Here is a 14,801-nt window from a genome sequence, read left to right as displayed (position 1 = left end):
CTCTGGTGAACACACACATAAAGAAAGCTGGTTAATATTGATTTGGCATGTGCTTTTACCTTAAAACATACACATGCATCTGACATCTTACAGTCTACACACAGTACACATCCACAGCGTCTCATTAAAAGTCTTAATCCCCTTTTTAACTAATGAGCAAACCGCTGTGGGTGTGTTTCTTTGGTTATTTGGCGGAAGAGGTAAACGGCTCTATAAAGTGATGTGCTATAAAGACTTCTGTTCATATTTCCCTACCCACCCTCCTGACACTTTTTGTGGAGAAATACATCCTCATTTACTGGGTAAGTTTTTGATAGATTCATTAACATAAACATGTTGGTGTTCAATCCTTAGAGCTACTTAATACAATGGTTACAAATTCAGTCAAAAATGTGTTTTTGACTTGTTTTTTTAATTTTGATGTGGAAAAATTCATGTGCAAGAAAAACATTTTTTTACATGCAGGATAGTTACATAGGTGTATTACATGTGTATCTGTTATACTAAAAATCTACAAAAAAACATGATACTTGAATAATTTCACTTCAATGTACTGTATATTATATTCTCAACAAATGCATATGTGGTAGTTTTTTTATGTAAGGTGTTGGTAGGAAGAAACCACAATACACTGAAATAAGCAGTACAGAGAAGCCCTCATCACAGAGTATTTGACTGCCAAAGCACTATTACACTGACAGCAGAGTTGTACAGTGTGGATATATTTCTCAGTTCTTTAAATCTGGGCAAAATACTACTGAATGATTTCTGAGTGATGATATTACCATGAATATTTTGGTTTAGTAATCTGCATCTAAGGTGTTCTGTTCACTTTTATCCTCTATTTGTACTTCTTTTTGTTTTAGATGCCATGGCACAGTTTATCCATCTCTTACTGCTGCTGGGTATGTGCTGGCCCTATTTTTTTAATCTTAGCAAGATAAATATTTCTCTTCATGTGTAATCACTGTTCATATCACTGCAGTGTTGTTTTAAATATATAAACAGAGAGATAATTTATATTTTGGTAATTATTTTCAGATAGATTTATATCTTGTTCTTCACACTAGTTTATGGTTTAGCTTTCTTTCTGATAAATTCAGGTTTTTACAAAACGATATTTTCAAATTTAAACAAAATAAAAATGTCAAAGACTGATCCTCTGTTACGTTTTTTCCAATGTTGTAGCAACAATCCAGCTGCCTACAGTTTCAGTAAAAAAGCCATGTATACAGCTACAAGAGGGAATCAGTGTCCCTTTCAATTGCCTATCACAACGGACCATAAAATATTGTTGCAGAAATGACGACTGCGAGCCTTTGGCCAGCGGGACCAACCTCTGCATTAGTGACTTATATAAAGCCAAGCTTGAATTCTTTCTATGTCTGAAGGTATCAAAAGGTAAGCACTTTAATCATTTCAAATGCTGTGTTATCCCCACAAACGAATCATCAACATTTATTATCTGGAGAAGTAGATGAGTGCCTCAGTTTTTAACTTCACATGCTTTCAATTTCCAAGTACCTGCTTTTGCTTTAGATGAAGTTTATGGGAGAGGAGCTGAATTAGATTTATTGTAATTGCTGAGGGAATTATTTCATATTTAAAATATATTCGTCTCTAGTGTGCAGACAGCCAACATGTATGCATCACTTACTGACATTACAGTTATTGATATAGCAAGTACACAGAGAGGAAATTAATAAATGAGGAAGTTTTTGAAATCTGTCTGCACTCTTACTCTAACTATTTTTTTGAATTCTTTCATGTTTTCATTTATCAGATTGTACAAACTCAGTCTGTTGTCCTACTGCAGCTGACTGTGTGAGACACTGTGGGACTGGAGATCCCACCTGCCAATGCTTCACATTTCATACAGAGTAAATATCTGTTGTGTCCACAAGTGGCCATAGAAAACATAATGGGCCAGCATGTTTGTGTCAGCTTATTTATGGTTACACTTATTAGCACTACTTTATCTGATTAAAAAGATTTTGTTCCCCCCACAGCAATGGAAAATGTTCCCTGAGGTCATCAAGAGATCACATGGAGATAAACTGTGATAAAGACAATGTCTCATGGTACCTTGTTAGGAAGAACTGCAGTGACATAAATGGCAAGTGATTTCAATTCATGTTTAAAATACATTTTCTTTATTTTGCTGTTTTTTTTATTTACCCTATAATGTTGCCACAAATAAATATAATTTGAAATATGCGAGAAATCGGGAGAAGATATAAGGAAATCCAACTCTTAAAAGGCCTTGTCCATGATTTTATAACAAAGGATCTAAAAAAATAAAGTGAAAAAAAAAAATAATGCTAGATGCTGGTATGCATTACTTTCAGTGTCAACTTTATTTCCTACAAGATGCAGGTCTGCAGTTCAACCCCACACCTAAAAGCTGGATCGATGCTCTGGAGGACTGCCTCAACCAGAACTCCATCCTGGTTCAAATCACCAACCAGACAGTGCAGGACGCAGTGAACTTGCTCCTGCTAAATAACACAGCCAGTATGCAGAATGGGTCGTGGATCGGCCTGGAGCGGTCCATCTTTGGCCAAACCCCCCCCTGGAAGTGGACTTCAGGTTTAAAAGCTAATCAGACTGGAACACCACCATGGAACAGCAGTGCACCTGTGGACGCCTTCAACAACCACTGTGGAAAGATCATCTCGGTGAATGGGTCAAATTTCACATGGCTGGATGCAAACTGTCATGAAAAGCTGCCTTACATCTGCCAAGGTAAGCTGCTGTTTTGTTTAAGGCCCAGTCTGGCATGAGATTGTTACCAAATTTCATCTTTTTCTCCCCCATTTCCAGTTTCGAATGGAACGTCTTTTCTGGACACCAGTACATCACCTGAAAACTGTCCAGATGACTGACAGCAGAAATGTTGTTGTTTTCACTGTCTGTTCTGTCTTTTTTTTATCTCTTTCATAAAAATGGAAAAGTCATTCCACTATTGCTTTGATATAATTTTCAGTGAATTTTGGTGTTTTGGGCTGCTGGTTTTAGCATTCACATTTTATTGCACTTTCTGATAACTGACAGATTTTCTTTCTTTCCAAAACCAATTTGCAAGTACTGTAATACAGGCACTTGTTCATTATCATTCATCCAATAAACAGTTTCCCCTATTCCTCTTCTCATGTTGGTTTATACATGTTTAATAATAATGGGACCACTCTAAAAACCCAACAAGTACCAAGGAAATTACTGAAACTAATTATTAACACTGTTGTCTGTAGCAGTGCAGGACTAAAATGTACAATAAATAAGAAGAAAGAAGAAACACAAACTACTCGATTATTTTTTTATACTTCTAAATTAATAAAAGCACTTTCTCAGGGACACACACACACACACACACACACACACTCACTAAGGGTGCTCCGATCATCGGTCACCGATCATAATCGGCCGATAATGGCTTTAACAAGTTTGATCGGTGGTCGCTAAAAGGCCGATAAGAAAAGCCGATCAGATGATGCAAAACTCGCCAGACAAATTTTCAGCGGCAGCTAAAATGTTTCACTACACTGTGTGAGCGGTTTTCAAAGCTAGCTAGCACCAAAGTCCTTCTCAGACAAGGGATTAACACGCCCACTTAATCATTTACAATTCGAGTTAACCAGCAATCAGACAAGTGGAGCAACACTCAGGAGCGATCACGTGAAACTGTCGCAGCTGTGCTCATCTCACTCACATGCCACCCGCAACTGGAGTTTAACAGACGCAGCGCATCAGGCAGAGAGACTGATCCTTCAGTGTGAGTTTCTTGATGCAAAGAGCGGCGCCACTCAATCAGCTGACTTCCTCTCTCTCTCTGTTTTCGTTACAAAAACGGAGACCTTTTGCTACGTTTCCGCCTCCCGTACAGATTAAAACGGTGAATCAGAAGCAGAAGATGTTTGTTTGAAAACGCTGCTGACCCGATGGACAAAACAGAGGACTTTATAAAACGATGACACACACTCACATTTGGCTTTGTGAGTCGGTCTTATCAGTCATGCAAAGCAAAAACATGATGCTTTACAGAGTTTTAGTTTTGGTATTTTTATTAAAATATAAGTAATGTGTAAATAACACTAAACAGTTAGCCTAGCCTACTGTGCTGTTGCTGTATTTACTTTGTGTTAACTCCCAGTCTGTTTTCCAGCCGCCGTCTCTCGTACTCACGTGTTACTTCAGTAACATTTCCACTTCGTTGTCGGTCAATGCAAAAAGCCTGGTGTGGTTCTTGGTCTGTATTACTTTCACTAAATCGTCTGCTGCTGCGGAGTAAACCATCTGCTTCATGTTTACACTGGCACGCGCATGCCCAGTGTAGCTACCTGAACGGCCACTAGATGTGAGTTTTCAGTCATTCTAATATAGACAGAGATCAACTCTGATACGCAGCTGAAACGCTGCTATGGTTCGTTTAAAAATGATTCGTTACAAAAATGTTTTTAAAACGTGGCAGTGTGGATATAGCCTCACATTACCCCATTCCTCTCTCTACTCCTCTCATGTCAACCCTCCCGTTTTCCCCGAGATTCTCCCGTATTTTTCCGTTCTCACCCGGTATCTACCCGTTAAATGTTTCCCCCGTCAATCTCCCGTGTTTTTAACCTTTATGAAATCAAATAAAAACCTTGTTTGCTACTCTCCCTCTGGTAAAGTCGGTGGCAGCATTTAAAATATGTAGACTGTGCTTCCTGCACAAGGATTAAAAATGAAAATAATCCACTGAAATGATATAAGGCCTATAGCCTACTAATGGCAAACCATATGAAATTATAATGAATATAGTAGCCTATGTAATATTAACAATTGACTGTATAATATGGAATTTACATTGTAGCCTATTTTTATTTATTTCAATTTTCCCTATTTTCAAATCTCATTGAAGGCAGTTATGACTCCTCTCTGTAGCCCTTCTCCCTCTCTCTGCTCCTCTCTCCCCTAAAGCCCACAGAACCTGCCTGAGCTTTCCAGAACAAAAAGCAGCTACTTCAGAGTTTATCATCGACTCATGATGCCTGTGCTCCTTTATCTCCTAAATATTTTGGCTACAGCCTTTTTTGTTGCAGTTTTTATGGTTGTAGTAAATTTATAAAGATGCTGTTTTTTCTGTTTTTGTAGTTTATTCCTCAGTAAAGCTATATTTGTTAAGCTATAAGATGTTCACAGTAACCTGCTATGGTTTAAGTCTCTAACACAGATTGAGCAGAATTTGTTGCCCATGTTTCCTGGCAATAAAATAAACAGTAGTCATTTCATGATACTTTATCAACTGTTAACTTGAACACTTAATACATTGTTTTTAGGATCAATTAAATAAATATACAGAATAAAGCTACATGATAAATAAAAGGCTCCAAATAGACCCAGTGATCGGTGATCACTATCGGCCGATGCTGCTTTCAGCAATCGGCCCAAAGAATCCTGATCGGAGCACCTCTAACACACACACACACACACACACACACACACACACACACACACACACACACACACACACACACACACACACACACACACACACACACCCCAAAAAGCCTTAAATATCCCTTTTTCCAGAGAAGACAGTTCACACTAGTATCATCCTTTTCATAACATGACAAAACACAAGTTCATTGCTGGAATTCACCCTTTAGTCCGTTTTGTTACTTCTGTGTCAGATGGTAACATGAAAACCTAAAACAAAGAGGTAAACAAATGCAAACACAAATGCTGAAAGATCCAGTGTCACAAAATCTGTTTTGTATTGATGAATTGTCATGTCTTCTGATCTTTGAAGATTAGTTAAGTTAAAGATTCATTTTTTTCTTTTGTCACAATTGGAACAGGGGGAAAAAAATCATATCGAAATAAAACAGCTGAATAAAGACATGCAGTGCTGGATCAACTCCACTGTACTGGAATGCATAGAAAAACAGACTCTTTGATGTATTAAAGGGGACCTATTATGCTTTTCTATATACAGTGGGTACGGAAAGTATTCAGACCCCTTTAAATTTTTCACTCTTTGTTTCATTGCAGCCATTTTCCAAAAATCAAAAAAGTTCATTTTATTTCTCAGTAATGTACACTCAGCACCCCATCTTGACAGAAAAAAACAGAAATGTAGAAATTTTTGCAAATTTATTAAAAAAGAAAAACTGAAATATCACATGGTCATAAGTATTCAGACCCTTTGCCGTGACACTCACAATATTTAACTCAGGTGCTGTCTATTTCTTCTGATCATCCATGAGATGGTTCTACACCTTCATTTGAGTCCAGCTGTGTTTGATTATACTGATTGGACTTGATTAGGAAAGCCACACACCTGTCTATATAAGACCTTACAGCTCACAGTGCATGTCAGAGCAAATGAGAATCATGAGGTCAAAGGAACTGCCTGAAGAGCTCAGAGACAGAATCGTGGCAAGGCACAGATCTGGCCAAGGTTACAAAAAAAAATTCTGCTGTACTTAAGGTTCCTAAGAGCACAGTGGCCTCCATAATCCTCAAATGGAAGACGTTTGGGACGACCAGACCCCTTCCAAGGGAGAGCCTTGGTGAGAGAGGTAAAGAAGAACCCAAAGGTCACTGTGGCTGAGCTCCAGAGATGCAGTCGGGAGATGGGAGAAAGTTGTAGTAAGTCAACCATCACTGCAGCAATCCAACAGTCCAGATGTGAAAAACTTGTTGTATCTTTCCCAAAATGACTCATGGCTGTATTAGATCAAAAAGGTGCTTCTACTAAATACTGCGCAAAGGGTCTGAATACTTATGACCATGTGATATTTCAGTTTTTCTTTTTGAATAAATTTGCAAAAATTTCTACATCTCTGTTTTTTTTCTGTCAAGATGGGGTGCTGAGTGTACATTACTGAGAAATAAAATGAATTTTTTTGATTTTTGGAAAATGGCTGCAATGAAACAAAGAGTGAAAAATTTAAAGGGGTCTGAATACTTTCCGTACCCACTGTATACCTACACCGGCCCTTGTGGTCTGATAAACAGGGAAGTCATGAAATTCATTGCCCAATATCGCTATTTTCCAAGGTAAGTTAAGGCTGTCATATGCTATGGAGCACACCAGCAAGAGAATGAGGTGGTACAGACTCACAGAACTGGGTGTATAAAGAAGATGTAGGTTACAGAAGCTCACAGGCCAATCAGATGACAGGGGGAATTTGTTTTTGTTTTTTTAAAGAGGATGAACTGAGGGGCTGCATAAAGGCCCAGTATAAGATAAATAAGGATTTCTTAAAAACTATGAATAATACAAAGCTACTCTAGTGGAATCCCAAAATAAATATTGAACTGGAAATGAGCAAAATAGGTCCCCTTTTATCAAAACAATGTCTTTGTATGAAATATAATGTTATCAAAGCCAAAATGGCACAGACCTAAACAAGTCACTCTCAGTTCTGTTGAGTCTTGTCACACTTTGATCACTTTTAAATTCTATGGTGAGATATAACATACTGTCTTTTACTCATCATAACATGAAGTAACACTGACCTTCATGATCTCACCCACCTCACTCATCTTCCTGGGTCATTTCTCTAAGGCACTCCTTTAAGTTTCCCACTCGGTCTTTATATTTTTCTTCAGCAGTCAGTATCATGTGCTCCAGCAGCCGCTGCACTTCATCTAGTCCCCCCACCTTCGGCGCTTTGTGGCGGAAGAGATACCCACTCAGCTGATTGTCATGGCAGTCCGGGGAAAGCAAGCCGCACAAAAAGCGCAGGAACATGTCGTAGTGGCCCAGCGGGGAGCTGAGGGTTCGGTCCAGGGCACACTGGACAAGCCCTACTGCTGATTTGGTGTGATCCTTTGGCGTGAAGAACTTGGGCATATGCAACACCCCGGAGTCCAGAACGTTCTTAGACTCTGAGCGAAACATCGTGAAGACATACAGAGCGGCAATGAACTCCTAGAGGAGAGAAGACATAGGGAGATTTTCAGATGATACCTTTGGGGTGTCCTGGTGTCGAGGCAGCCTAAGGGCTTGTCAATTCCAGGGGTATTTCTTTTGAGCAGCAGTGTGGTTTATCTATGGTTATTAAAGACCCAGTATTTAAAATGTTCAGATGTTGTTTTAATGGTTCTGATATCACTTAGTATATCTGCAGAATACATGTATATAGAAATTACTCTTTCCTCCTCTTGTAAAAAGGATAAATATTCTTTATTACACATCTTGGTGAATATCATCATTTATAAAATCAAATCAGATTTGGGGCAACTAGCTAATACTATATAAATAAAAGACCTCTCTTGACTTGATGGTTCAGAGGTGAGTGTGTGTGTGTTTGGATCTCACACAGCAAAAACTTTTTTTTACTTTCAAAGAGTGTGGCTCAGGTCTCTTAATTTCTCCCTCTTCCTTCTCCTTATCCCACAACATGGGTGAGGGAGGTGCAGGTGTAGGCTCTGTACCACTCTGTATTCACACCCAATTCTGAGCGATCCAATTACATCTGAAGCATTTGAATTAAATTCCTCTCAAAGCCTTACCCCGCCCACATATTGTGTTATACTTAAGAAACAAACCACACTAGGGAATCTAAAGACGCTCTAACTTCTGTTTCAGAGTAGCAGCACCTGCTTTATGCGGCTACCTCTAAGCACTTCAAGTTCTAAGTCAGCAGTGAGGAGGTGGGAGTTCATGTGTACTTATAACTCAAATATTTCAAACAAAACCCAAAAAACAACAATTACGAACACGATAACGAAGAAAGAAACAGATGACTTTATGCACACACCTGTTAAAAATGATGCCCAGCACTTTTTTTTGCCTCTTAAAATCCCCCAGTGAACACTGCACTCTCCAAACTGTCTTGTTTCCCTCCATTATATCTGAATTCCACAGATCCCCTCCAGTCAAAGCCTTTGCTTCCAATAAATGGCTTCTGTCTGCTTGATTAGGTTTTTCCTTGCACATTCTTTAAAGCACATTTACTCGTCTTCACTGAAAAGTCCATTCTCAGTGTCTCACGACCAAACTAGACGTGATGTCACAAAATCCTGCTTGTATGTAAACTGAGCTTCAGCAGAGGAATGTGAACACAGCCATCTAGTGTCAAACTCTGCTAAATGGAAAAGGGTTTTTTACCTGAAAGGTGAAGTGTATAAAGCAGTACATCCTCCTTCCATCTGAGGCTGCGGTGGGGAGCTCAGTGCACATGCCGGAGAACACCGTCACCTCCGTCAACTTCAGCCCGTACTCCTTCAAGTCCTCTTCACAGAACACACTGATGTTCCTTTCCAGCATCTTAAACGCCATCTTCCCCAGCTTTGTCAGCAGGTGCATGTCATCACTGGACCATTTCTGAGTGGAAAAATACACCAAATGCAGATTTCTAAGTAAAGCTCCACTTTGTTTGTTTTCTACATTCTGTCATACAGGTGTCCATACTAGGGTTAAATTTTGAGCATAATAATGCAAATATAAGGGGGCCAAAAACAGTAACACTAATATAATACAGTCTCAACAATCTTCATAATGACATTCATTTCAGGTCTGTTGTCTCTGACAGCATCAGATTAGGGTGCATGATATTGTCTACAGATAAGTAAATACCTGCACTTAAAAAATAAATTACTAAATTCGAATTGTATTCAATACTAAACAATATTACTAACAGAAAATGGAATGTTGACAGAGAAAATCTGTAGCCCCCTACATCTGTAGTTTTTAATTTTGGTACTTGTTAAAAAAAAATAAATGCACAGTACTAGGTCATTATCCGCCTTTCCATAGTAGAACTGCAGCCTGCGATTGGTCTGGACGATCAAAATGCTGACGTAGAACGGCGTCAGCCTGGGTGGGTGCACCCCGTAGCCCTGATAACGGTAGCAGCGCTCGAACACAGTGGCCACCATCCAGCAGACAAAGGGTTGGCGAGCGAGTATTTGGAGTGTTGGCAGGCGCTTGTAGTGTGCCACAATATCTGCTGCTTGTTGTGCATCGCAAAAGCGTTTTGTCAGGTAGTCATCTTTCATCTCATCACTGGAGAAAAGGGGGAGGGGAGAGATAAAACTGGACTGAAACAGGATCAAATAAATTTAGAGTTGTACTGTTGCTACAGTAGTACTTCACTGATCGAACACATTCACAGGATGGCAAGTACACAAAATCATGAATAAAAGTTAATTACAAAGTAAAAATAGGACACACAGAACATCTACACACTCACCTAAAGCCCTGTATTTCTGTGACAACGTCTATGAGTCGAGATGGTATTTGTGAGACAGCTGCCCGTCTCCCCAGGATCCAGATGCGGGCGCCACGAAGCACAGTGCCTCGGATGATATTCACAATCAAGACGTCCGGATGTGCTTGGGTGTAATTGTCATTTATTACTGGAGCATTCTGGAGAGAAGAACAGACAAATCATCAGCTCATCTGGATTAAGATGTTTTTAAAACATGCCTGGATTGCTCACATGACCATTTTGCATTTTAAAAACTGGCTATTTATACTTTGCACTTTGAAAAGCCCTATCTATAAAAATAGCACTGTCTTCTTGAATACAGAAAGTAGATATCAGAACTTTTGAGTGAGTTACAATTTGCCTATTATTTGTCAATAGTTCAATGTGAAGGTGCTGTCAAAATTACAGAGATTTTAAACTTTATATATGTGGTTATGTTTATAATTAGGGTTCTAAATATTCTCGGTTAAATATGAATGGGTGAGTCAGGTGTATGTGTGCAGATGGGATACCTCCCAATCCAGGGGCGCTTGGTAACAATCAAACGAGTCCATTATGATGAGAAATTTACAGTCCTCTTCCTCCAGGTATTTCATGCCTTTGCACTCGGATGATAATATTCTATCACTTCCATGATGGACATCTTTTCTGAAGGAAGAGGGTTGTTGGTACGCAGAAGCCAGAAAGTTCGGAACGAAAGTTTGATGACAAACTGCAGGTCCTGAGCAAAAGTGGACAAGAAAATGGTTTCAGTCCATTGTGAGAATTACTCGTGATAAATTTCCATTTGCATTGTTTCATCTGTGTCAGTAAGACATACAGTACACAGTATCAATGAGAGGTTTTCTGTTGCAGCTACAACAGCTATGTAATTCAACATTTAAGCAGAATGAATCAGTTTTTAGCCACTTCAGAGGCCAAACAAAGCCAAGTAAATCTCACACACACACATTTTCCATATTACAGCCTTATAAACTAATATGATTGGCATGTATCTACAGTATCTGACGGTTTAGATTGCCAGATGCTCTGCTGTGTTCACAGGTTAGTCGTTAACTTTGTCTGTCTGTCGTTGGGTACCGGAGAGGTGTGTTTTTTAAGCTTTTCCACTGACAATTGGACTTTTCTTTAAAAAAAATAAAATCACCTTATTGGCACGCAGTTCTGCCCAATCCAGGGAGAATTTCCCCACAGAGACAGACATGCCAATTCCTGGTATCCCAGTGGTCAGCACCGTTCTCACCGGCCTGCCATCATCCGTCTGTAGTCGGAACAGATTGTTCACGCTAATGAAGGTGTCGGCACCGGGGACCTGGACAGGTGTCGGAGGGTGGGGTCGGAACTCATGGGAGGGGTCAATTCCTCCATAACCACAGGTGGAAATCTGGGGCTCAACGTAGATGGTATCTAGAAGATTTTGCCTTCCGGCTCGAACAACACCCTCACGGATGACTTGGTGTTTTCTGATTAAATATTGCTTCAAATAAAAACGGATCATCGCTGGTGGTGGAGAAAGATAAAGAGGAACATACTGAATACTGCATTAGTTTCAAATTTCCTTGGGGAAAAAAATATCTATTTCTAGTAACTTTGGACCTGCTACACACCTAACATCCTCAGATTCATAGAGAAAGCCATCTATGCTTTGTTAAATAACTTTTTTGTGAAAATAATGTGTATGGAAAATAATACTCATGTCAAAAACGCAGCAACAACATTCAGATTCAATTAAAATTTCACCAGTAGCAGCTGGTGTGTTGGAATAAAACCAGTTTCCACTTGCCTCTCTTGCACTGATTCCGTAGCTCGTCTGCCTTCGGTTTCTGGTTGACACTTTCAAGGGTACTTATAGTGTGCAACAGGGAGCGATCCTGGCCTGTGGAACAGAATTTAATATAAAATAAAAACAGTAAGCAACCACTGACAGTATATAAGTCCCGGAGCACAACACAAGGCTGTATTCTTATTTTCTTAACAATGCATTTTACTGTTAAGGAAAAAATTAATATTCCAGCTGCAAAATTGACTACAAGTAAATTCTATTTTTTTTAAATAATCAAGTTCACAAAGTGCTCACGTCAGATCTGCCATCCCATCATTCAAAATAAATCTCTCTATAAAATATTACTTGTAGCTCACAAGAAAACAGTAACTAATTATTGGTTAGATAAGGACCCAACAACAAAGGGAGACTGGATAGCGATATTAAAGGAAATGTATGAAATGGAGAAACTGACCTTTTCTTTAAGACTTAATATCAATAAATTCCATAAGTAGAACCCCAAATGGTGTGTACACATGAATGTAGATATTACATAGAAGGAATAACAAAATGTTTCCTTACCAAGGATCTCCAGGATCCTGTCCACAAAATCGAGAAGGTCTCCCTCCATCACCTGCTGCAGCGTTATGCCTGGTTCCCATTGGTAAAACCACATCTTAAATTTGAATAGCTCTTCCTTAGTGAGGGATGTCACACTACTCTGGATGCACTGCAAAGAGAACGAAAACACAAGTTAACATGATCCTGCAGAAATGACAGGTACCCTTGGGGCCATATTAAGAAGAAGCAACAATTACAGTTTTATAATTTTACCAACCTTGAAAATGTGAGGCAGGTCCTGTTCCGGGTGTAGTCTGCCAGGCTGGCCGTTCTCATCAGTCTGAAATATGTCATCTGGTTCAACTGGCTCAGGTGGTTCTGGGGAATGAGTTACCAAAAGGTCATCCATATCCTCCTCATCATCTTCTTCTGAATGATCCCCCAGATCAGAAGACCTGGGAAACAATGGGAACCCCAGAGCTATGGTAAGAAAGTGCACTGCAAATATTGTCCAGTGATGACTGTGATTTGTGACGTGTTTTGATACGTTTTCACAAAGATAGTAAACACTTGTAGAGATAAACAGACCATTTTTAATAAATGTTTTATGTTTTCACATGTAAATAATAAAGTTAGTACAAAAAAAATACAATAAATGATTTAAAATGGTGGTCTAGATTAATTTAGACAAAGCATTCTATAGAATCTAAAGAAACTTATACAGCAACTCTATGAAAGTACTTTTAACGTTAAAGCTTTCAGCTGCATGACTGCTCCGTTAAGATGCATCCTTTCATTATTTTTAAGTCAGATACTCATACAATTATGACATTTAGGTGCATCAATAAAACATCCCTAAGCAAAAATAACTACTGCTTTGCTTCACATCGTCTAGATTTATGATAGACATGTGTGTCACCTGGTGTCAATGACAACTGCTCCTGGTGGTTGGGTCTGCTGCGTGGTCATTGTGTAGAGGGTCTCTGGAGACTCTGAGCGAATCATCTGCAACCTGGACAAAAAGTCGGGTAAAATCCACCTTTTAAAACCTGGTTAAAATCCTATTAGCAATTTCTAAGTCATTGAACCTTTCTCTTAAAAATAACAACGTGGAAAACTTAACCTGTGTTGGCCTCCACAGAAAAACATCCAGCCATTCGTTTTTACTAAAATGAATCAAGGTAGAATATTGGTATTTAAAAGTTGATCCTCCACCTTAACAATTACACACCCCTCGCATCTATGCAACTCTACCGAACAACAGCTCTGGTGCAGGGTTATACTGGCCACAGTACAGATCACAGCAAAAGTAGTCAGCAGTAATGTACAACTTTAGCCATATGTGGTTAAAAACACACATACACATTAGGAAAAGGCTTATATAGCAAAGCAAGACACGCTACCCTGTCGCGTCATGAGTAGTCGATTCCTGTAGCACTGGATAACACTGGGAAGCGCTGGCCTCTGCACCCTCTCCTTCATTTTCCTCCTCCTCCATCATATCACTGTCACTCTTCATCGAACCATAGCTGGAGGGCGGTCTCTGCCTCTTTTTCTCCTCCTCCTCCTCATCCTCCTCCTCACTCCCCTGCCTTAAGATGCTGAGGGTGACACAAAGAGGGTGTTAGTATGCCAGTGGCTGTGACTTGTTAGTCGAAAAGGTCAGATAATAACCACTGAGATATGTCATAGAAGAATTAGCAGTAGTGAAAGAAGTATTCAGATAATTTACTGAAGTAAAGGTACTGATACCACTGTGAAATACTCTACACTACCAAGTAAAAGTTCTGCCTTCAGGTGAATTCAAAGTAAAGCTGTGCAAGTATTTTCAGCTAAAGTACTCATCTAGCAGAAACATGATCAAATTAAAACAGACAGGGACCATGTGTTTGGATTGATATTACTGGTGCATTCGTATGTATGTTGCATATCATCCTGTATACGTTTGACGCTGAGCCAACTGTTACTACTTTATATACATACTGTGGGTAGTTTACAGCAATGCATCAAACTATAACGTTATAATATCATATAACTAGTTTATACAAGGTTAGGTAAATCAATAAACAACTTAATTAGATGGATAATATGGCTAATGTAATTTAACGTTAACCGACGCAAGTACTTTAACTTTGCTTGTCAATAATGTGTAACATGCATTGCTAAAGTGACAGAGGATTATAATATAAAGACGGCAGGCTAAGTTACCTCATCTTCCTTGCCAAAAAAGCTGCGACAACACCCACCTTGCAACTTCGGTGTCCGGGTCCATGGCG

The 14,801-nt window shown here is 39.3% G+C and overlaps 2 protein-coding genes across 5 annotated transcripts; one reads left to right on the top strand and one right to left on the bottom strand.

Annotated features, from left to right (window-relative positions):
• The first annotated feature begins 208 nt into the window (after window positions 1–208).
• Window positions 209–3,140, top strand: LOC119883044. The gene is made up of 7 exons (XM_038693512.1): window positions 209–302; window positions 867–905; window positions 1,189–1,401; window positions 1,784–1,880; window positions 2,010–2,116; window positions 2,371–2,745; window positions 2,824–3,140. Exons 1-7 carry the CDS (start codon window positions 221–223, stop codon window positions 2,883–2,885), a joined length of 975 nt encoding a protein of 324 aa, XP_038549440.1. The 5' UTR covers window positions 209–220; the 3' UTR covers window positions 2,886–3,140.
• On the bottom strand, window positions 2,335–10,806 carry nlrc3l (NLR family, CARD domain containing 3-like). Of its 4 annotated transcripts, none has more exons than XM_038693508.1 (6): window positions 10,715–10,806; window positions 10,185–10,360; window positions 9,724–9,997; window positions 9,101–9,316; window positions 7,504–7,918; window positions 2,335–2,659 (listed from the first exon to the last, which is right to left on the bottom strand). In XM_038693508.1, the coding sequence occupies exons 1-5, from the start codon at window positions 10,796–10,798 to the stop codon at window positions 7,523–7,525; spliced, it is 1,146 nt and encodes a 381-aa protein (XP_038549436.1). In that variant the 5' UTR covers window positions 10,799–10,806; the 3' UTR covers window positions 2,335–2,659; window positions 7,504–7,522. The 4 variants fall into 4 exon arrangements, with proteins under 4 accessions (XP_038549436.1, XP_038549438.1, XP_038549437.1 ...); XM_038693510.1 differs by having other exon boundaries at window positions 7,522–7,918; XM_038693509.1 differs by lacking the exon at window positions 2,335–2,659 and adding an exon at window positions 5,621–5,685.
• Between the last annotated feature and the right edge of the window lie 3,995 nt (window positions 10,807–14,801).

The sequence above is a fragment of the Micropterus salmoides genome, unplaced genomic scaffold, assembly GCF_014851395.1.
Source record: "Micropterus salmoides isolate LMB-PRFRI ecotype aquatic unplaced genomic scaffold, ASM1485139v1 Ms_hic_scaffold_3, whole genome shotgun sequence".
NCBI lineage: Eukaryota > Metazoa > Chordata > Actinopteri > Centrarchiformes > Centrarchidae > Micropterus > Micropterus salmoides.
Note: the sequence above shows the minus strand (reverse complement) of the source record. Positions and strands in the feature narration are given on the sequence as shown.